At 31.9% G+C, this 24,315-nt stretch overlaps 1 protein-coding gene across 2 annotated transcripts in view; it reads right to left on the minus strand.

The window, feature by feature from the left end:
* Nucleotides 1-24,315, minus strand: part of LOC129980984 (synembryn-A-like) — a 52,677-nt gene that overhangs the window by 16,144 nt on the left and 12,218 nt on the right. For both annotated transcript variants that reach the window (XM_056091546.1, XM_056091547.1), the window contains exons 9-13: nt 23,753-23,912; nt 20,859-20,957; nt 20,171-20,232; nt 17,130-17,212; nt 431-578 (exon numbers count right to left, since the gene is read on the minus strand). In XM_056091546.1, coding sequence (XP_055947521.1) covers nt 431-578; nt 17,130-17,212; nt 20,171-20,232; nt 20,859-20,957; nt 23,753-23,912 — 552 coding nt within the window. The remainder of the gene's footprint in view (nt 1-430; nt 579-17,129; nt 17,213-20,170; nt 20,233-20,858; nt 20,958-23,752; nt 23,913-24,315) is intronic.

The following is a 24,315-nucleotide window of genomic DNA, read 5'->3' on the forward strand; positions in this document are numbered from 1 at the left end:
ATATTCTTTTTTTGAAGTTATAAATCTCTATGTTTGATGTTTTCTACTTATGCATGAACTGTTCATGAATAACATATAAAATAATAAATGACAATAATTCTCACACTAAACAAATGAAGTAAAAAAAAATTCTTATTTCTTCTGTTTTCTAAACAAATATATATGTATTTCATGCCTGCTTTATAGTGACATTTTCATTTTCTAACTGACAAAATTCTGGATTAGAATATTCATTTTCGAGGGTTTTCTTTTTCCTTCACCAATATAAAATTTTTAAATATACATTATAAATTTGAAATTCTGTATAATTCAAAATACTATATTAATTCAAAATCTTTTATATTGAGATTTAGGGATAATGATGGGGATTGGCCCATAAATAATAATAATTAGGAAATAAATTGAATTACAATGAAGAGAAATGACATACTTGTCTCTCATTTTGATATACTCCTCTGTATCACTGTCTTCTGAGTCACTAGAGTAATTACCATCACCATTGCCTCCAAGCATCAGTCCACGCTTAGCCAGCAAACCAGCAGCATTGCCATAGCCTGTGTACTTGATAAGACGAGTCACTGGAGGATAAAATTCAGAATGAGATAGACAAGTACTAATTATGGAATCTTTCTTACTTTGAAAAAATAAAATAATTCTTGTTATTTTAAATAAGACTTTTAATAACAATTTTTTTTTCAATTTATTTACTTATTTTGTACTACCACATTAATGCAATCAGCGTAAAATGGATGCTATCTTAATTGACACTTACTTCTAGCAGATATGACCCAAGCTTGGAAATAAAATAATTACGATTCTCCAATAATAAACTAAATAAATTTACAGAAAAAGTGCTCAGCATATTGAAAATATAGAATTATAACATGCAAGAAAACTAATCCATTTCCAGAATCATAAATTAATTCCAAAAAACATTGAAATCAGTATTTCCTCAGAAATATGCCAAGACTCTTCTAGTGTATTTTTAGCATACAATTTTTACTTTAAATTTTTATACAGGAATTTAAAAAAAAAATTATGTCAGCATATGAGCACACCTGTCACATAAAGACTCTTAAAATAGATGTGGTAGTTTTTAAGAAATACTTAAATCAAATGTTAATTAAAGTCACCCAATATTTACAAAGAGTCAACAATGAGATAAATACAGACAAATTTTGCTTACCGAGTACCTCTTATAAAGAATAATTTGCATAATGACTAAAACTGAAAGTATTACATTAACTAGAAATTAACAATTAAATTCGAAGTTAACAACTTCCTTAACTATCTAACTTTAAACAAGAGTAATGATGAAGTATTATGCAGGAACTACCTATATTTCAGTATTAGTTTGTGTTTAGTGGTAAACACAACTGATAGCCCCTCCCCCCCAAATTAGAAGCAAAACAGGAATATAAAATATATGGTTTGCTAAATCATCATCTTCATAAAAAAAAAGGTAAACACCTAGGCTAGTGTCACATTGATTTCACATTGTAATATGAGAGAGAAGTATTTCAATAATAAAATGCGAGCACAAATTCAGTTGAATTATTACTGGAAATTACATCGCTGTGATTTAAAAAGATAAAAAAGAGATTGTATTCAAGGACACAATCAGATAGGTTGCCACTAAGATATTAACACACTGGTACCAACAGCTTTTCTTTAGCTGGCATCTTATAGTAGTTTGTGAAACTTGTATTAAGACAAATTACAACATATCTTTTTAAGTGCATGTTTACATGTATGCTCCCAAAGAAAATGCAACAAGACAAAGGTAAGAAAAGAAAAAAAAAAAAAATCACTGTAGAATCTAAAAATCAAACCACTGAGACGCAAGAACGAGATGTCAGCATAGCTGATCTAGCATGCATGTACAATAGGTCCACATAAACAATATTGCACTACCCTGAAAAACAAGCATAAGGTTAAGGAAATTAATTCTTACAAATTTATCATCATGATTGCTATTTAATGATTACATATTCTCAATGAAGTCAAAACATTGCTTCTCGTATGGATCAGTCAGAAGTAAATGCAAGATGGCACTATTAACTCTTTCGGGATGGGAAACTTCCTTCCTAGACGCATGCACGGGACAGAGCAAACGCGAAAGCAATCCTCCCACAGGACAGGGATTTTGCATCGCTAAGTCTAACTTAAAAATAAATAAATAAAAAAAATCTCAAAAAAAAATAAAGTTTAAATCCTAATGTTGTTATTTTTGATACCTTTTCAGATTATGACTTAATTCATAATACCAACACATTCTTCCACTGAAAAACAGCATTTTCTGGCCATACTAAACCTTCTGTAATAAAGAGGAGCGTGCCGAAATGTATCCGAAAGATACGTGAAATACAACAAAATTGACGGTAACGAAAAAAGAAAAGTGTGAATGATTCTATCAAGTGGAAAGGTGCACAATCTAGCTCTGTTTAATTATATTACTCTTACCCCCTTTCCCCACAACAGCTGATGAGTAAAATACCAAAGCCAGACTTAATATATGCAAATTTTAGGTCAGGATACTAAAACTATATTTACTTCAAAAGTAATGGGCACAGGGTGCCATCTAGTGGAGTTTAAAAATTATTCCAATTCAAAATGCACATATGCATTTTGCATATTTACTTCAAAAGTAATGGGCACAGGGTGCCTTCTAGTGGAGTTTAAAAATTATTCCAATTCAAAATGCACATATGCATTTTGCATATTTACTTCAAAAGTAATGGGCACAGGGTGCCATCTAGTGGAGTTTAAAAATTATTCCAATTCAAAATGCACATGCATCACTGTCCCATGGGTACAGTTTCCAGAAAGGACGGCTGGCTGTGAGAAGCGTTCGTATTTGATGCATATACGATACATCTGTCGCAAAAGGGTTAATGGAAATATAATTTGGAGAAAGACGAGATTAATAATTGGGAACCTCATAAAGATTATGCCATGATCATCAACAAACTAAGGATAAGCATTTAAGGCCCTTTGATGGCGGTTTAAAAAGCTGAAAAGAAGGACTGGCATCTGCAACATTGTGAAGAATGGAGAAGTAGAAAAGGCACCCGAGAGCTTCATCAATATATTCAAGAAGCTTATAAATTTTCAATTGTGATGAGGTAAGCCTCTCCTTAAAAAGATCCTTAAGCAAACCTATTGTATCGAATCTGTGATGCAGCTTCCCAGCATAGTTGGTTCCATTATCAGAAAGACTGTTTTACAGTCATCTGTATTGGACGAAGATGGAAGATTAGGAAAATAGATTATACCCGAAACATTGAGAATTTTCCCGGTCCGTCCATTGGGAACCGAGATACGCTTCGAAAGTTATTGCTTGGTTGAGAGGCTTCTAGCCACGCCTCCTGAGACCTATAAAAGGAGGCAGTCTGCAGCTGCCGGCGTGGTAGTCGGAATCGACGTAAACAACGGGTCTTCCAGAGATTAGCAGAGAAGCAACGGAGTGAACTAAGCTGTGCGCTACTGTCTGCAGTAGAGTCTTGTTGTGTGCTGCTGTGTGCACATCTCGGCTGAAGATAATTGTCTTCTCTATGCTGTATATAGTTGTCGTCTTTGTGCTGTCCTTGAAAGGACTGATCATTGTGTTGTGTTATCTTCATACCATACACAACCACTAAATACACACAAGTAAACGAACCCAATGGGTTGATAGTGATAGAGGGAAATTCGTAACACTATATTGCAGCAGAGAAGAAGGTATTGCCAAGATAGAAAATAACAACAGATTGTTTAATGCTGAATTAAAAATTAAATTGATTCAAACTGCTTCACATTTGTGAATGCAAGTCTTTGAGTAAAAGGCAGAAAAGAAGAAAAAGATAGTGAAATTTAAATTCAATAATCAGTCGCCCACATTACATATATATTAGCATTTGTACACATGTGAAACTGTGTGTTTTACAATAAACTTTACTGTTTTCTGAATTGGTTGGATTTATAGATTTTTTGGACTAAACTTCTGAATATAATATCATGTATGCCATTCAGAAAAATCCACTGACATTCAAGAAGTATTATAAAATTCAGCAAAACAGGCAAAATGTCATTTGGAACTCCGATGCGTTTTACCGATTGGATCTATGAATACTTGGTCCATCTGTAAAAAATATCTGCTTCAAATGAATTTGCCACTTCTTTTTAAGCAGATATTATTAGTTAAAGACTATGTTCCTGTAAATCATCTAAGCCTAGAAGATGATCTCATTGAGGAATTTAAATCATTAAAATTCAGTTCCTTCTTCAAAATACCACTCTTTTACTGCAGGTGACCTAAAATTTCTAAAAGCTCCACCGTAAAGCAATCCCCGAGCTTTATTTTAAGATAATTGTAGGAATCAATCTCATTCTGAGAAAATTTTGGAAAGTTTATTTTCACATCAATGCATGCCATATAATAAGGCATAGGAGGGAGTCAACAAGAGAACCATTATTTCAGCTTGGTAAAAGCTTTGACTGGAAAGCATTGTTGAATGTGATTCTATGGAGTTTGAGGAAGCATTTGTAGGACCTGTAATTGATAAAAATGTGGGGCTATAGGTAGACAATAACAAAACCAATCAGCTAATGGAAGAACATAACCATCAGTTCAATATCGAAGAGCTTATGAAGCTGGTTTGGTTTAGATATATTAACGTCCCATTTTAAAACAACACTAGGGACGGACCTTGTAATTTTGAACCTCGGTCAGATGATGAGGATGACACCTGAGCTGGCACCCCCCTCTTCAAACTTCCGCCCCACACCAGCGGGAGGTCCCGAAGAATTAAATGTGCATCAGACCCACTCACACGATGGTTCTTCAGTGGAATTCGGTCTCAAACTTGAAAACCTCCAGTTTTGAAGCCAAAACTTTACCGGTCTGCGGTGGAAGAAATTTCAATAGGAGAAGAGAAAATAATAACTTCAAGAGAGAAACAAATTTCTAGGGAAATAAGGGAGAGGCTGAAAACTTGTTAAACTGTTACATTGTATGTTGGATGGTATCTATCTAATGAGCAAACGAAAAATTTATCTAATGATAAAATTTACTAAATTTTGAAAAGCGTGCAAAAATAAATGTCTTTAGATAACTTTCTAGTAAAATACATCTATTATAAATAGAAAATTATATTATTATCTATACTTATATAAAGCTCAATGTGTGTTTATGTTGGCGCTCTACAGGCCAGACCGTTTGAACTACTGTTACCAAATTTGGTACATGTATACCTTGGAGGTCGGGAATGTGCACCTGGGGTCCTCCTTTTTTTGAATTTTTAATTAGAATTTTAATTATTAATTTAAAACTAACTTTCCCGCAAAAAAAAAAAAAAATCTTTTCATTTTCCCCCACCGCTAAATGAGTAAGGCTTCAGTTTTTTTCCCACGCTAAAGAGGATAGGCTTAAGAAATTTTCGGCAGATTATTTCAAAGGATTCTGTTTATTTTCTTAAGGTTTGATGCATTTAAAGTTAAACATTGTTAATTAATAGCTTTCAGATTCATTCTGAAGTACTTTTGAATTAAAATAGAACAGAATAAAGGAAATTAAAAATTTCTAATCTGCATAGCGATACCCCAACTGCCGTAGAAAAATTCACGCATTTGCGTTACCATAACTGGCGTTGAAAATTCAAGCATACGCATTGTGTTCTGATTGTTGACAAGTACTTTCAACGGATGCGGACTTGATTTAAATTATTTTTAGATTAGTTGTATGTTTTTGTAATTAAATTGTATTTATCTTAGTTTTACATCGTTTTTTAAGTAATTTTTTAACCTGTTTTCGATCGATTATTTTAAACGATTCTGTTCATTTTCTTAGTGTTTGATGCATTGAAAATTAAACATTGTAAATTAATCTATCTGCTCATGATGAATCTGAAAAAATTTTGTTGACAAATTCTTGTGATAATAAGGACATAAAGGAAGAAAGATATTCTTTAGTGCCCATAAGGTTTAAATGCTCAGTGACTGTTTTCAGTAATCATATTATTAAAAAAATGATTTATTTCAGTAAAAAATATTATTATATTAATTGCAGATTAATCATTTCCATTTTAATTTAAAGCATAAATTCTACGTATAATATTATGAGTGAATTATATTACTATCAATATTTGAAGTTCTAAAATATTTTGATAAAGAAGCTATTAAAGTGGGAATGACATAAAATATTTAATTAAAATTTTAACGAGGATTAAGATCGGCGAACGGCTGGTCGCTAAAGGCGGCTAGTAAATAATATTTTAAGTATTTAATTAGGAAAGGAAAGCATTGTCTTGTTTTATATTGGTCTTGTAGGGAAAAAAAATTGTTTGACTTTAAGAATGCTCATCATTTCAAATAAGATTCAGGAACGAATTATGAACATTGAGTAAATGTAACTCTATAATTAAAAACTAGCCGCCTTTGGCGACCAGCCGGTTCGCCAATCTTAATGCACTTTAAAATTTTAACAATTAAATATTTTATAGAACTCCCATTTTAATTGCTTCTTCATTAAAATATTTTAAAACTTCAAATTTTAATAGTTATATAATTCACTCATATTATAAAGGCCCTCAGCCATTATATGTATCTCTCTAATTTTCTATTAGCTCCCGCGGAATTTATGCTTTAAATTAAAGTGGAAATGATTAAACGGCAATAAATGTAGTGACGAGCGCCTGTTGGCGAGCGCCATCTGCTGGTTGTTAGACGGAGTTGACGCTGGTTAGACGGAGAGCAGATCAGACGGATCTGGACGAGAGTAAAGACGTGTCAGATCAGACGGATCTGGACGAAAGTAAAGACGAGACGCGAAGCGACGTATTCGACGAAATCTACTGAATGTTCAATTCTTTTATGTTAATGTATATATATATCCTAAATGTAATTAAATGTGCGTTCTAAAATAGTAGTGATTTCTGAGTCCTACATAAATATAATAATTTTTTTTTTTTTTTTTTTTTTTTACTGAAACGAAGCATTTTTTTTAAATATGAGTACTGAAAACAAAGTCGCTGAGTATTTAAATCTCATGGGTACTAAAGAATATTTTTCTTAATTTATATAATATCTCAAGAATTTTCAACAAAATTTTCTCAGATTCATCATGAACAAATCGATTAATTAACAATGTTTAATCAAACACTAAAAAAATAAACAGAATCGTTTGAAATAATCTGTCGAAAACATATTAAGCCTTCAAAACCAAGTCCGTATCCATTGTCAACAATCAGAACACAATGCGCATGCGTAAATTTTCAACACCAATTATGGTAACGCAAATGCGCGAATTTTCTACGCCAGTTGGGGTAATGCTATGCAGATTAGAAATTTTTAATTTCCTTTATTCTGTTTTATTTTAATTCAAAAGTACTTCAGAATGAATCTGAAAGCTATTAATTAACAATGTTTAACTTTAAATGCATCAAACCTTAAGAAAATAAACAGAATCCTTTGAAATAATCTGCCGAAAATTTCTTAAGCCTATCCTCTTTAGCGTGGGAAAAAAACTGAAGCCTTACTCATTTAGCGGTGGGGGAAAATGAAAAGATTTTTTTTTTTTTTGCGGGAAAGTTAGTTTTAAATTAATAATTAAAATTCTAATTAAAAATTCAAAAAAAGGAGGACCCCAGGTGCACATTCCCGACCTCCAAGGTATACATGTACCAAATTTGGTAACAGTAGTTCAAACGGTCTGGCCTGTAGAGCGCCAACATAAACACACATTGAGCTTTATATAAGTATAGATAGAAGAAGGAAAGAAAATAAAATTTATTAGAGAGAGAAATTTTGAGTTTGGTCATAATAATTCTACATTAATTTATAATCTTTATTAATTAAATTAATATTTTAACTTCTAAATTAATTTCTAAAATAACTTTTTATTTTAATAACTGAATTACAATATATTCTTCAATATTGGGTTGGGAACTATGTCATTGTGGATTTTGTCAATAAGTAATTTTAGGGCTTTTTTTTTTTTTTTTTTTGTCAACATGTTTAAAGCACCTACTTTATATTCTTTTCTTACTGTTTGGATTTTCACCTTCAATTTAGTAAAAAAAAAAAATTATTTCGATTAGTTATTTAGTTTCGCTTTCATTCAAATTTAAAGGTACAAGAACCAGATGCGCATTTCAGACATATTTTATTGTATTATTTCCGAAAAGGTAAGAACCCATCGCAAGCACACAAGATGTTATGTGCCATATATGGAAATCATGACTTGAAAGAAAGGCAGTGTCAAAACTGGTTTGCCAAATTTCGTTCCGATGATTTTTCACTGAAAAATGAGCAATGATGTGATCGCCCAGTTGAAGTTTATGAGACCCATATCAAGCCTAATATTGATTAATATCGTCATAGCACACAACACGTGAGATTGTAGAAAAGCTCGATGTATTGCACATATGCATTAGAAAAAAATATTAAAACTGCTTGATTGCGTCAAGAAGCACGATTTATGAATCCCTCATAAGCATAAGAAAATTCATTTGATGCCTCTGTGATTCGCTTCTGAAACGCAACGAATTTTATCTATTTCTGAAACGACTAATTACTGGTGATGAAAAATGGATAGTGAAACATAAATCAGAAAAGATCATGGATCGAAGATAAACCAGCTCAGACGATACCAAAATCTGAGATTCATGAAAAAAAAAACATTACGCTGTCAGTTTGGTGGGACTATAAAGGACTTTTACCAAAAAAAAAACAAACGATTAATTCGGATGTTACATTCAACAACTCACCAAACTGAGCGACGCAGTTCAAGAAAAGTGGGTAGAACTGCAAATCTTAAAGATGTCGTTTTCCAGTATGATAAGGCAAAGCCCCACACATCTTTTGTCACTCGCCAAAAATTATTGGAACTATTTTGGATGTGTTGTTACATCTAACATATAGCCCTGACTTTGGGCCTTCAGATTACCATTTATTTCGTTCAATGCAGAATTCCTTAAATGATTAAATTTTTAATGATGCTCATGATGTAAAATCACATTTAATTCGGTTTTTTTTGTTTGCAAAAATTTGTTTGTAAAAAAGTTTTATAAACATTGTTTATGTGATTTTATTATTTGTAATTTTTATTTTCGTTTAATTATTTTATTTGTATTTTTTATTCTTTTTCTACTTTCATATAGTAAAAATTAATACTGAACATAGATGGCGCAACGGGCTCAAAACCATATGTATTTTTGGAATGTGAGTTAGTTTAGTTTAGTTTAGTTATATTAACGTCCCGTTGTAAAGCAACACTAAGGCTATTTTGGGACGGACCTCGTAACTTTGAACCGCGGTCAGATGATGAGGACAACACCTGAGCTGGCACCCCCCTCTCCACGCCACACCACACCGTTTGGAATGTGAGGGAAGCACACTTAAACTTTTTTTTATTGTAAAGACTTCAACCAGAGAGTTGGTGTGAAACTGGTGCAAGTAGGCACCGCTCGCTCTGTTGTTGCCGGCAAAGAGAATTATACGTTCGCTCTTTGTTAGCGACAATTTCTACTTTTAAATGTATATACAGGGTGTTTATTAATTATTGTCGGGTTTTCCGTACCTCATAACTTTCGAATAAAAAATATTAAGCAAAAACCGATTACGTATTCGTAAATTACAACTCAAAGAATTTTATTAATGATATTAAAGTGTAAAGCTTGCACAATTTGCACTTTGTAGGCATTCAGCTGAAGGCGATTATGTATTCGTAAATTACAACTCAAAGAATTTCACGTGGCAACAATGCGATGTTAGCGCATTTGCAGTCTGGGTAATTATGACGTCATAAATAAAAATGGCGACCGTGCAAGAAAAAGCAATGTGTGTATTGTGGTTTTTCGAAACTAAATCAGTCATAACTACTCAACGTCGCTTCAGGACCACGTACAAGAAAGATCCTCCTTCGGATAATTCTATCAAACGCTGGTTAACACAATTTCAGGAAACTGGTAACGTTCTACGCCGAAAAGGAGCGGGAAGACCGAGCACTTCGCAGGAAAATGTTGATCGCATCCAAGAAACGTTTACTCGCAGTCCACGAAAATCAACGAGACAAGCAGCTGTGCAGTTACATATGCCGCATACGACGATATGGAACGTTCTCCATAACCGCCTTCATCTGAATGCGTACAAAGTGCAAATTGTGCAAGCTTTACACCCGAATGATAAACCGCGTCGTTTTGAGTTCGCTTAACAAATTTTGACTCGAATTGAGGATGACGAAAATTACATTCGGAAATGGTTCTTCAGTGACGAATCCACTTTTCATGTGTCAGAAAAAGTGAATAAATATAACTGTAGAATATGGGGCTCGGAGAACCCGCACGATTATCGAGAATTGGAAAGAGATAGCCCAAAGGTGAATGTTTGGTGCGCTTTATCACATACTGAAGTTATTGGACCTTTCTTCTTTGCTGAAACAACAATAAATTCCGTGACATACCTTGACATGCTGGAGATGTATGCGGTTCTTCAGATGCAGCAACATCAGGAGAGGTCATATTTCAACAGGATGGTGCACCCCCACATTGGGGTATGATTGTACGTGACTTTTTAGACGAGAACTTTAACAACAGATGGCGTGGAAGAGGTGGACCAATCCCATGGCCTCCGAGATCACCAGATATAACACCGCTGGACTTCTTTCTATGGGGGTTTCTCAAGAATATTGTGCACAAGACCCCTGTGCCCTCCCTTGATGAACTGAAGCGCAGAATTGTTACTGCCATCCAAAATGTTTCCCCACAAATGCTGGAGAACACTTGGAGGGAAATCGAATTTCGTCTCGATGTGTTACGAGCCACGAAGGGCAGCCATGTGCAAATTCATTAATCATTTTAATATCATTAATAAAATTCTTTATTTAGTTTAGTTTAGTTATATTAACGTCCCGTTGTAAAGCAACACTAGGGCTATTTAGGGACGGACCTCGTAATTTTGAATCGCGGTCAGATGACGAGGACGACACCTGAGCTGGCACCTCCTCTCCACACCACACCACACCAGCGGGAGGACGTTTGGCCTGACGAATTTCGTCTCGATGTGTTACGAGCCACGAAGGGCAGCCATGTGCAAATTCATAATCTTTTTAATATCATTAATAAAATTCTTTGTTTAGTTTGGTTTAGTTTAGTTATATTAATGTCCCGTTGTAAAGCAACACTAGGGCTATTTAGGGACGGACCTCGTAATTTTGAACCGCGGTCAGATGACGAGGACGACACCTGAGCTGGCACTCCCTCTCCACACCACACCAGCGGGAGGACGTTTGGCCTGACGAATTTCGTCTCGATGTGTTACGAGCCACGAAGGGCAGCCATGTGCAAATTCATAATCTTTTTAATATCATTAATAAAATTCTTTGTTTAGTTTGGTTTAGTTTAGTTATATTAATGTCCCGTTGTAAAGCAACACTAGGGCTATTTTGGGACGGACCTCGTAATTTTGAACCGCGGTCAGATCTGGCACCTCCTCTCCACACCACACCACACCACACCAGCGGGAGGACGTTTGGCCTGACGAATTTCGTCTCGATGTGTTACGAGCCACGAAGGGCAGCCATGTGCAAATTATTAATCTTTTTAATATCATTAATAAAATTCTTTGTTTAGTTTGGTTTAGTTTAGTTATATTAATGTCCCGTTGTAAAGCAACACTAGTGCTATTTTGGGACGGACCTCGTAATTTTGAACCGCGGTCAGATCTGGCACCTCCTCTCCACACCACACCAGCGGGAGGACGTTTGGCCTGACGAATTTCGTCTCGATGTGTTTTACGAGCCACGAAGGGCAGCCATGTGCAAATTCATTAATCTTTTTAATATCATTAATAAAATTCTTTGTTTAGTTTGGTTTAGTTTAGTTATATTAATGTCCCGTTGTAAAGCAACACTAGGGCTATTTTGGGACGGACCTCGTAATTTTGAACCGCGGTCAGATGACGAGGGCGACACCTGAGCTGGCACCTCCTCTCCACACCACACCAGCGGGAGGACGTTTGGCCTGACGGATTTAGCGTGCAACAGACCCCCTTACACGACGGTTCTTCGGTGGAATCGGGTCTCGAACTTGAAACCTAACGGCTCACGAGCCATGAACTTACCGCCAGGCCACCGCGGCCTCTTAAAATTCTTTGAGTTGTATTTTACGAATACATAATCGCCTTCAACTGAATGCCTACAAAGTGCAAATTGTGCAAGCTTTACACTTTAATATCATTAATAAAATTCTTTGAGTTGTAATTTACGAATACGTAATCTGTTTTTGCGTAATATTTTTTATTCGAAAGTTATGAGGTAAGGAAACCCCGACAATAATTAATGAACACCCTGTATTATGTGTTTCCTTATATATGTGTGATCATCGTCCATGTGTGTTGTTATATGTGTGTGCAAAAATAAATAAGAAAAGAGACAAGAAAGCCTCTTTCCTTAGATTAAATACACACAACCAGCTCTACATATAAAAATTGGAGGCACCGGCGAGATGTCAGCATGAGAAACAGATAAGTTTCTTCATTTTTTTTTCTTATTATTGATTACAAGTTTTGATGTTTTTAAAGAGTGATCTGATGAGTTTAATAAGAAGTTCTCGAAATCGAGCGAACGTAATTTTTCTTTAACTTCGGTTTCGTTTCGCAAATGATTTGTTCTATAATTTCTTTTCAATATGGACGATCCGAAAAAATATAAGGAACACATAACGCAAATTAAAGTCGCAAGAGGCAAGGTTAAGGCCTCTTTGACTAGATTGGAATGTACTGCAGACGAATTAGAATCAAAAAATGAAATAGTGATTCGTTTGCAGAGATTAGAACTTTTAAAAGAATTCGAAAGATTGGATTCAGAATTAACTGTTGAGGAATTCGAAAATTGAAGGAATTTAACTGTTGAAATTGAGGAATTCGAAAATAGATATTTTCCCTTGAAATGAAAGCTTCAAAATAAAATCGATGTTTTTAATACATTTCAATCTACTTCTGCTGAAACACAAAATTCCTCAGTTCAATCTAATTCGAATTTTCGTTTACCAAAACTTAGTATTCCATGTTTTCTGGTAAATTTGAAGATTGGATGAACTTTAAAGATTTATTTGCATCCACGGTTCATTCGCAAATTTCACTAAGCAATAGTGAAAAATTTCAATATTTAAAGGGTTTGCTGTTTGATGAACTCGCTTTTTTGATTAAACACATACCGTTGTCCAATGACTCCTTTGAAGAAGCATGGGGGAAATTAATGGACAGGTATGATAAAAAGAAGAAAATTATTCATGCATTAATTAAAACATTTTTGGAACAAAAAGGCATTTCTCAAGCCAATTCAACGAATTTGAGAAATATAGTTGACACGAGTGATGGGGGGTAAAATTCTAGATGGGCCCACCGCTTGGCGACTTATTTGAAATCTAGCCAAGTTGACTACTAATTGAATATTTATTATTATTATTATTCAATTAGAAAACGATACTTGAAGGCCAGAAATAATAATAAATAAAATAAATATAATAAAAAATGTTTATAATAAATAAAATAAACATAGTAAATAAATAGTAATAAAATAATAAATAAATAATAATAAAAATTAAAATAAAATAAATAAAATCCGTCTAGGTTGCCACATTGACGATGTTATCGCCACTCGTTTGGCGAGAATTCAAAAAGACACCAAGAGGTGTTCTGTGCTAGGATCCACCCATGAGAGGGTTAAAATCTTTAGAAGAGGCATATAGCAGAGATCTATGGCTGATTCATTTGTTATTGCAAAAATTAGATCCTGAAATAAGAAGACTTTGGTCCGTGAAAACTTCAGAAATAGAATTTCCTACGTGGGAAGAATTTTTGGAATTTCTAAATACCAGATGTTCATCTCTTGAATTAATGGTTTATAATGTATCTGATGCTAAAATTCCTACCAAGTCTAATTTTATTGCATGTGAAAATATTCAAAAAAATAAAACTGATAAAAATTGTTTGAAATGTTCGGGAATACATAAATTGTTTAAATGTATTAAATTTAGAAATATGGATTTGAATTCCCAAACAATTTTGTAAAACGAAACTATCTTTGCTTTTAAACTATCGCATAAATTTAAAGAATGCTCAAATCATCATTTAAGTGTACCATATGTCGAGAAAAACATAATTCACTCTTGCATGAAGATGTTAAAAGCAATAGTGCACGTGTTTCAGATCCCAAACCTAATGATAAAAAACCGCAAAACACTCCTCTGAAAGCGATATCTGTCAAGGGGTAGAAACGCAATGCAATAAATAAGCGGGAACTCAAAGTCCCGTTAGTTCTAACACGTCTCTAAATAACAAATTTATATCATTTATTCCCACGACAAAGGTTTTACTGTATAATAGTGAGGGTGATTCTTTTTTATTCAGAGCTTTGCTAGATAGCGGTTCGGAGTCCAGTTTTGTCAGTGAAAATGTAATAAATATTTTAGGATTTAAGAAAAAAAATGCTAGTGTCTCTAAGTGGAGTTCAAGCAGGAACCACACGTGACTCAGTTAATTTAAAAATTGGGTAAAGATTTGGCGAAGAATGTTTGACAGTTAATGCTTTCATTTTAAATAAGGTTACTTCTGAAATCCCAGTTGAGAATATAAACATTAAAGAATTAGATTATTTGAAGGGGATACCTCTGTCGGATGAAGATTTTTCAAGGCCATCAGTATGTGATATAATTTTAGGCTCCGATTGCTTTTTCTCAATCCTTCGTAATGGAAAAATTAGCGGGTCTGAAGGACAACCATTTGCGCGAAGCACAATATTTGGTTCGGTTGTTGCAGATCAAATTCGAAGGGATTCTATTTCATCATCGTACACACAATCGCGTCTGATTTCCGTTGAAAATAATTGCAACATTGATTCTGTTTTGCAAAAATTTTGGCAAATGGAAGAGTTACCGGATAAAAGGTTTCTTTTGTCAGAAGAAGAAGAATTTTGTGAAAATCATTTTAAATTGACTTACAGAATAAATGATCAGGGTCGATTTTTTGTAAGATTACCTGTTTATAAGGACATTAATCAGTTAGGAATGGCTGTTTCTAGGCTTCTAACAATGGAAAAGAAATTTAAATTGACCCAGAATTTGAAATGGAATACAAGGGTTTTAAGAGTGAATATGAAGAATTGGGGCTTAGTTTAGTTATATTAACGTCCCGTTGTAAAGCAACACTAGGGCTATTTTGGGACGGACCTCGTAATTCTGAACCGCGGTCAGATGACGAGGACGACATCTGAGCTGGCAGCCCCCTCTCCACACCACATCACACCAGCGGGAGGACGTTTGGCATGACGGATTTAACGTGCAACAGACCCCCTTACACGACGGTTCTTCGGTGGAATAGGATCTCGAACCTGAAACCCTACGGCTCACAAGCCGAGACCTTACCACCAGGTCACCGCGGCCCCTGCCTTACCGGAACATTTTGCAGTCAAGTGGCGCAAATTCAAAAAGGAATTTCAGCAAATATGTCACGTTTCTATTCCGAGATGGCTTCTAATTACAGAAAAGGAAATTACTCTTTATGGCTTTTCGGATGCATCGTAATCAGCATACGCCTGTGTAATTTATGCGGTTCAACGATCTGATAATGGTGTTTCTTTAGTAATTATATTAGTAGCTAAAAGCAAAGTAGCTCCGCTGAAGCCTGTATCCATTCCATGGCTAGAGTTAAATGCTTGGACAGATTCTGAAGTAGTTCTTTCCTGGTTGTCTTCACCTCCTCGAAATTGGAAGCCCTTTGTTGTTAACAGGACTTCAAAATAGATGGAGTTATGTGCCGTCAAAGGAAAATCCAGCAGATATAGCACCCAGAGGTTTGTTTCCTAAGGATCTTCCAGACTGTCGCCTATGGAGGGCCCTACTTTCCTATCATCATCAGAGGCTGATTGGTGAAAGCAACCAATATTCAAAAACAATGACTCTATCCTTAAGGAAAGGAAAAAAACTGCATGTGTATTTGCTACAATTTTGAAAAATTATTTAATAGATTAATTAATTGAAAAATATTCGTCATATACTAATTAATGTACTATGTTTTTGTATTATATTTACAAATAATTGTAAAGCTGGTAAAGTTAATAAGAATTATACAGGTATAATTGAACCTATAACTATAAAGGAAAGAATTTTTGCTCATAATATTATTGTAATATATGTTCTAACTGTATTTTTTGATGCTGAAATTAATTGTATAAAGTCAAATCAACCAATGCCAAAAAAAAGTCCACTATCAGCACTTTGTCCATTAATTGATAAGGATGGGTTGCTCAGAGTGGGAGGGTGTCTTCAAAATGCATCTTTGCAGTATAATGCAAAACATCCTATCATATTACCTAGCCAGCATAAATTAAGTATTCTAATTGTGCAGTATTTTCATATTTTAACTTTGCATGTATGCGGTAATTTGTTAATAGGCATTTTACGCCAAACATTTTGGATATTAAATGTTAAAAGAATAGTTAAACTGTATATTATCTGTGCATCAAGAATGACTTTTTGATGGGTGGGAGTATGTTTATGTGATTTTATTATTTGTAATTTTTGTTTTTATTTAATTATTTTATTTGTATTTTTTATTCTTTGTATACTTTCATATAGTAAAAATTAATATTGAACATAGATGGTGCAACAGTCTCAAAACCATATGTATGTTTGGAACGTGAGGGAAGCGTACTTAAGCTTTTTTATTGTAAAGACTTCAACCAGAGAGTTGGTGTGAAACTGGTGCAAGCAGGCACTGCTCGCTCTTTTGTTAGCGGCAAAAAGAATTATACGTTCACTCTTTGTTAGCAGCAATTTCTACTTTTAAATGTATATATTATGTGTTTCCTTATATACGTGTGATCATCGTCCATGTGTGTTGTTATATGTGTGTGCGAAAATAAATAAGAAAAAGACAAGAAAGCATCGTTCCTTGGATTAAATACACACAGCCAGCTACAAACATGGAATTATAACACTTCATGAAAGGTGGCAAAAGTCATCGACAAAGACGGACAATGCCTAACTGAATAAATTTATATTTTGGAGCAAAAATTTTGAATTTTCCTTCTCATTTAAAATCTGCAATCACTTAGTAGCCAACCCAATAATTTATAAAGTCTTAAAACTTTTTACCATTTTCTTTGCATAGAACAAAAAGGAAATCAGCCACAAGTTCTTTCACATCAAAAGCAGGAGAAGTCATCAGCTTGACAAGTCTATGAAAAAGAAATAGCATAATAATTCATTTAAGAAATGAATGCAAAACAACTGATAACTGAGCAAACAAAACAATTTATCAGCTGAACTGATCAAAGCATTTATTAGAAAAAAAATGTAAAATTAACAAAAATAAGAAAATATGATTATTTATAAATGTAGAGTTTTAATTAGTGGCCATTACCATTCCACTGTTATACTGAATGTATCCAATTCAATTTAGTTTTATTGTATTGTAATAGATGGCACCACGGGTTCTACTAATCAAAAGTGCTAGGTCACGTGACCATAAATTTGAAAAAGCGAGCTGTTGGCATTAGCTCGAGAGCGGAGCGGAGCAGAGCAGAGCAGAGAAGGAGAGGTGTTACATAGCTTAGCTATGAGCAGACATCTTGTTAGGCTTCGCCCTTGGTGCCATCTAAATATTTTACTTCTAACTTTAATGTAAATAATGTTTCCCGTCCTAATTGTTAATATCCTTTTAATTTTGTTTACTGTAAATAAACTATTTGTTTTTCTTTAAAAGTTTCTTAATCAGTACCCTAGACACTGATCCAAATGGGATTGAATGGGCATTTTGTCCCACCCAGTCCTACATAAATATGATAGTATATTTATTAGAAGTGACTTCATATGACTTATATAAAGAAAGAGACAATAATAAAATATAAAAAAGCAATAAAATATTAAATTAATATGGGTACAACTTTGCCAAATTATGATTATGAAAATTAAATGAATTAGCAAATCATTAGAATATGATCAACAGAGAAATAATTTTGAGTAATAAAACAGAAATGATTTTAAATTATTATCATTTTGCACTAAAACTTCTAAGCTTAATAACTTCTAACGAAATTTCAAATACCAGTTCTTGACATCAGACTGTATTTGAATTTGTCCCAAACATTATTTGTTTAAAATTGTGGCCAATAGTTTTTAAAAACTTTTTCATAAATTTTTAAAAATTACAAATTCATTCAAACACATTTACAAATATTTTTTCTACATGCATTTTTTTAAATGCACCAAAAAATATTCTATTTAGTAAATTCCTTATCATTATGCTAGAATTAATTTTTTATTAATTTCCCTTTTAATAAGATTCGTAAATATACTTTAAATTAAATATATTATACAAGTTTCATAAAAATGATCACCTACATGAAAGTAGGTGGTTTTTCGTATCACCAAAAAACAATGCCACTATTAAAGTAATCAATGCAACATAGACTGCATAGTTAAACCGTTTAAATAAAAATAAAGTTTAAAAGAATTTTTAACGAAGTATCCATATCTCTAAAAAAAACTTTGCAAGACGCATTTACTGTATTTATTGCATCATTTATATTAGCAATTATGTTTTTTTGGTATTTGTTGGTGATATCGGAACTAATTAAAGGACTTAAGCCAACAGAATTTTTGATATATAGCTCCTTTTTGGATTGAAACTAGTCTACTACATAATAATTAGATACAACATAATAAAAATGATATTTTTATAAGCATAGCTTCCATTCAATTTCAATTAATAGAAAATATTAAAAAAATTTATGATAAAGTGACAAATATAAGCAAGTTGCATCATATTTGGAATTACTTTTACAAGATGATATGGCTGGCATAAGGCGATGGAGATTGAAATGAATGGCATATTGCCAGACGAGAAGAAAATTCTTATATTTTTAGAAAGACAAAACTTATAATAGAGTGAATAGTGATAAATAGCTACAAATAATAAGCATTTTTAAGCACCTGAATTAAAAAAAATTAAGCATCCATCAAGCTAAGCATTTATTCATATTTTCCTTTGATAGGACTAATCAACGTATTTTTCTTTAAGAACACATAAACAATTAAACACACATTTATCGGGCAAAACTAAAATTCTTCACCATCTAAAATATTTAATATTGGAATTTGGACATTTGTCAAGTTCCAACAAGTATGGCACAGTACATATTTCATATAACCAATTTAGGTTAACCATTCTGGATTTTCAACAAATAGCATTGCATATTGTTGAGGAAAGAAGAAACAAGAAAAAAAGTCATTAAGGACTATCTTAATATGCATTGGCATCATTGGATCTACTTTACCCTGGATTCCTTCACTAAATTCTTCCCTTATGTTGATTTCTTTTCTTGATACATCTAGTAAACAAACCCTTAAAAACATGCCTTTGATTTATTGTACTACTCAACATCTGGAGAAACAAACAAAAAAAATTCTGGACTTCTTGAGAAAATTAAGCACTTAAAAATGATTTTCAAATTCAAGCATTTTTCATGACAATACATGGCATGTATATGGTATTACCTCCCATATAAGGAAACCAAACTAAGGAAATAACTTTTCTAGCTGATTTTTTTCTGTAACTTTTAGACAAGCAAAACATATACATCTCATTTTAATGAAAACTTTTTTTATCAACTTTTGCAAAGATTAAATTAGAAAATTAAAATTTTCAAACATGATACAGGTTTGAAACAAAACAAAAAAGTAGTACTTTGCAAAAAAAAAAAAAAAAATCTTAAAATATACATACTGAGAAGTAAAATAAGTATGATTAATGAATAAAAATATACAAAATGAATAAATTTATACAAAAAGTGCTAGAGGTATTAAAAATATTGTAGAATTTATTACACAAAAGAGAACTAATCAATTTGAAGAAAGAAATGTATGATGTTTGATTTTTAAATTAATACTCATTTCAATAACAAAAAGAAAAATTAAAAATATGCCATAATTATTAATGTACACAATGCCTACAGACATTTTTTATTACAAGTTCTTTTAGTGATTAAATTTAATTAGAATCCAAGTTTTCTGACAAAAAAATTCACTAAAATTCAGTAAAGTTTTTTTTTGTTGTTGTTAATAGCATAAAAGAATTCAATGGTTTGTTGAAAATGAAACAATTCAAGAAAATTGTTTAACAGAAACAATATTACCTGTTCCTCAGAGCTGTGCCTTCTTCTGGTCTTTGAGAAAAATCTTTTAGAGGCGGAAGAACCTAAAAAATTAAATATCTTGAATAAACAAATGAAAAAAAATCTATCATTTTTATAAAAGGCATTTAATAACATGTAATTATAAAGAAAGCCCTGTTCCAAATTCAGTATATAGCAGAGCAAAAATTAACTCAACCTCATCTGTCAATAGCTTTAACTTGAAATTCAGATGGTAATAAAATCAATTAGGAAAATAAATAAATATAATATAATAACATTCCAATAATCCGAATTATTTTGAGAAGCTGACAGAAGGGGAAAAAAACGAAGAAATAATTTTCTTGGATAAAAAAAGAAAACAGCAATGAAATTAAAGTTACCGGCTTTGATTTTAAATTTCAAGCAGGAAATTTTAAATATAAAAAATTAAACAGTGCTGTATTTTAAGTCATTAAAAAGTTATTAAACAAATTTTGTTTGTTTTAAAGAAAAGCTTTTCACCAATCCAAATCAAGTTCTGATCCCAATTAATCTAGATAATAGGAATTCTATTTCAGAAATAAATTAATAAAAATTAAATATAATAGAAATAAATAAAAAATAAACATTTTGCTAAATTTTTCTTTCAATAAAGAACCATAATAAAAACTGAACATCTTTTTCTTTTAGATATAAAAATTGAAAATACCTTTTTCTTTAAAAATTTGCGGATGGTGCTATGAGCGTGAGAACATTCAACTAATGTTGTCAAAATTGGTGATAAGGGTTCTCTATAAGTTTTGTATGTCTGTTAAAATAAAAAAATATAATCAACACAGAAATAATATAATTTGCAAGATATTCACATCTTGTTATCATAAGGATACTAATATGTATTTATACTATAATATAATTTGCAAGATATTCACATCTTGTTATCATAAGGATACTAATATGTATTTATACTACTATGTTCAAAAAGTACCAAAACTTTTTAAATAACCTTAAAATATAAATTAACTCTACCAACTGCATAAAGTGGAAAGTACCATGTGACCACTAGTCATAATAAGCTTCTTCCACATCAGATTCCTACAAAGGAAATATGTAGTTAATGAGTACAAACATTCAAAACTTCCTCCTATGGGAATACCACGTCAAGAGCTCTCCATTACAATAAGGTGCCAGTTCACAAACACAAATTACCTATCAAAATATTATGTTCTGCACAAGTACTGAATCATCTTTCCTTAACCAGTGATTTAATTTCCATTCAATTTACCAACTTAATGTTAGTAAAATATGTTTTGAATTAAACATATTTTAAAGTCTCAGTGCCTCTAACATTCGTGTGTAAAATGCCACTGTATTTATATATTTACAAAAACAGCTAACCCCATTGATCTCGTATCATGAGACTTATTTGTTGGAAGAAGAATATATTTAAGAAGCAACAATTTCCAAGCTTTGGAGAAGTACAGTGATGATGGCACAAGAGGAGATGACAAAAAGAGACTTATAATCCACATTTAAGACTTTGTATGAATGGTGGCAAAAATGTATGGCTGCATGGAGTAGTAATGAAATATCAACTAAAAAAACTATCTATTTTCATAAGTTTTGGAACTTTTTGAATGCAATACAAATATCTCAATATGAACAATTACACATTAATATTATATATTAATAATTAGACCACTTTCAATAAACAAAGCAGAGATATATAGGAATGATCAATTATTTCCATTTTTTTAAACAAAAAAAAAGTGTTACTCTATTTTTTAAAAGGATGAATAAAAATGTGAGATTATTTATTTATATATTATTATTATTATTGTGATCATCCTTCAAGGAATGAAATGCATTTTATGATTCGATCATTGAATAATTTTTAGAATTAAGATTGAAAGGATTTAGATAAGATGAGCTCTCTTTTCCAGGGGGCCATCTACAAAAATATTCTTTACCTACTACAAAATGAATAATTTATGGTATGAATAATTATGGCCAAGAGTATGACTTAGCTACTTCTTGCGTCACATTCACTTCCCTTTCACAACCCCTTTTATTGAATATCTTAAGGAGCATGACACACTGCAAAGTGCTACTAGATATAATCAAAATATTATGTGAGTGATAAAGATGATAATAATAATGAAATAATTATTAAAAAACTTCATACAAAGAAATACTAACAGCATTCATTATAATGCCATGTAAATGCAATGAAATGTAAATAACCCTTAGTAAGGAGTGATTACAATTTCAAGAAAATGTTACAGATGATCTGTTTCAATCAGTACCAAAGTGGAATGTTTTATGAAAAAAGTATTCTTTATAATATATATGTACAGAGCTTGATCACACAATTTTTTTTATAACTTAGGACTTCTAAGTTATTATAATGGATGACTATTTTTTAATTGTTTTTATAATATAATTTATTAATTTCTATTTTAAAAATTCTTCTTTTTAATGAAGCTATAAGACTTTCTTAAATGGATTCTAAATTTATATAATAAAACTATTTGTTAAAAATGGTTTTATCATATACACTCATCATGCAATACTATATAATATATATATCAGATAGTTGTGTTATATAGATTTATCAATCATAACACATGATATCTATTCATGTACTGTGATTAAAAGTTCTTCATATTTAGTATCAGTCAGAATGAATTCAGAATAAAGAGGAATAGTTAATGTCAAATAACACACTAATAATAATCTTAATAATAATAGAAAAGACAGCATTTAATAAACTCTATAAAAGCATAACTTTTTTTTCTTCCTAAGTTTCTGATTCTCAGCAAATTAACTTTTTACCTGGTATATCAAGCCATCTCATCAAAGGCATAGCCTCTATATTTCAGGGGTTTTCCCCCCCTCCGCTTATGCAAACAAATTATAGCTCTAGCCTTAACAACAATGCCAACATTTAGCTGTTTTTCAAGCTGCTCAACCCTATCCATTTTTAGAAATTTTCTAATTATCATAATATAACCAGTTAAACAGAAATGGGTCAATTACAAAGAGAGAAAATTAGACAATCACCTATCAATACTGAAAATTGCAGAGCAATAAGATATTTTACAAATTCAGAACAGATACTGGCGAAAACAGAATGCGATTCCATATGTGGCAAAATCAATCTTTTTCACAAAATAAAAAATAATTTTAACATTTAAAATAATTTTTTTAAATGCTGCTTGTTTTTAAAAATAGACCCATTCCCACTTTATTTTATAAGCCATGTCAGTCTAATTTTTCTAATGCTCCTTAAAAATTAATTACTGTAACTTTAATTACTGGACATTGATCTAGCTATTAAAATATTGTCATGAGCCTCAGCAAAATTAATGAATTAATAATGTTATACAATTTCATATTCCAAATGAGAGATATAACTGAAAAATCTTCTCTAAAATAAAAATTTCTGGTGAGAGAAAAACAAACAATAAAAACTAGGAATTAGAAACTACATCTCCATTCAAACAATGTAAAATGAAATATTTGAAAATATTCTTTTGCATTACTTGTTAATTTTTTAAAATATTTTTCAAAATATTTAATATGAATATATTAAACAAATAGCACCTTTTCTACTCTTCTTTCCAAAAATTGTAGGAGTACATGCACTGCTTCCATATCCATACCCTCAAAGATATTTGGGTTATCCTCATCCATCTTGACCACAGGAGTCATCAGTTCCTCATAGCTGGACACAGGCATATTGGTCAGCAAATCAACAGTGTGACTGCAAAAGTCATTTGTAAGCACTTTCAATTTTTTTTTTCCTACTCATCTTATTTTAGTAAAATAATGCTGCAAGGATTTAATTTAGAATAAAGAACATAATGTATATGTAATAAATAATTCAACATTTAAGAGTTGCTAATTAAAAATATCTTGATACATGCTTTATATTTTGAATATTTTAACAAACAATTTTCCAAAAAACAATAGCGTAATTAGATGCTCTGCAAAAGCTCATCTTCTAATAATGTGACATTCTATTAATCTAAAAATAATTAATTTCAAAACTACTGAATAAGCATGTATGTCCAATTGGAACAATTCTGATACAAGATAAAGCACATTTCATGTGTTTTGGGTTCATATAATATAATACTTATATTATAAGTATGCAGAAAAAAAAA

Source organism: Argiope bruennichi, chromosome 8 (genome assembly GCF_947563725.1).
Source record: "Argiope bruennichi chromosome 8, qqArgBrue1.1, whole genome shotgun sequence".
Classification (NCBI taxonomy): Eukaryota; Metazoa; Arthropoda; class Arachnida; order Araneae; family Araneidae; genus Argiope; species Argiope bruennichi.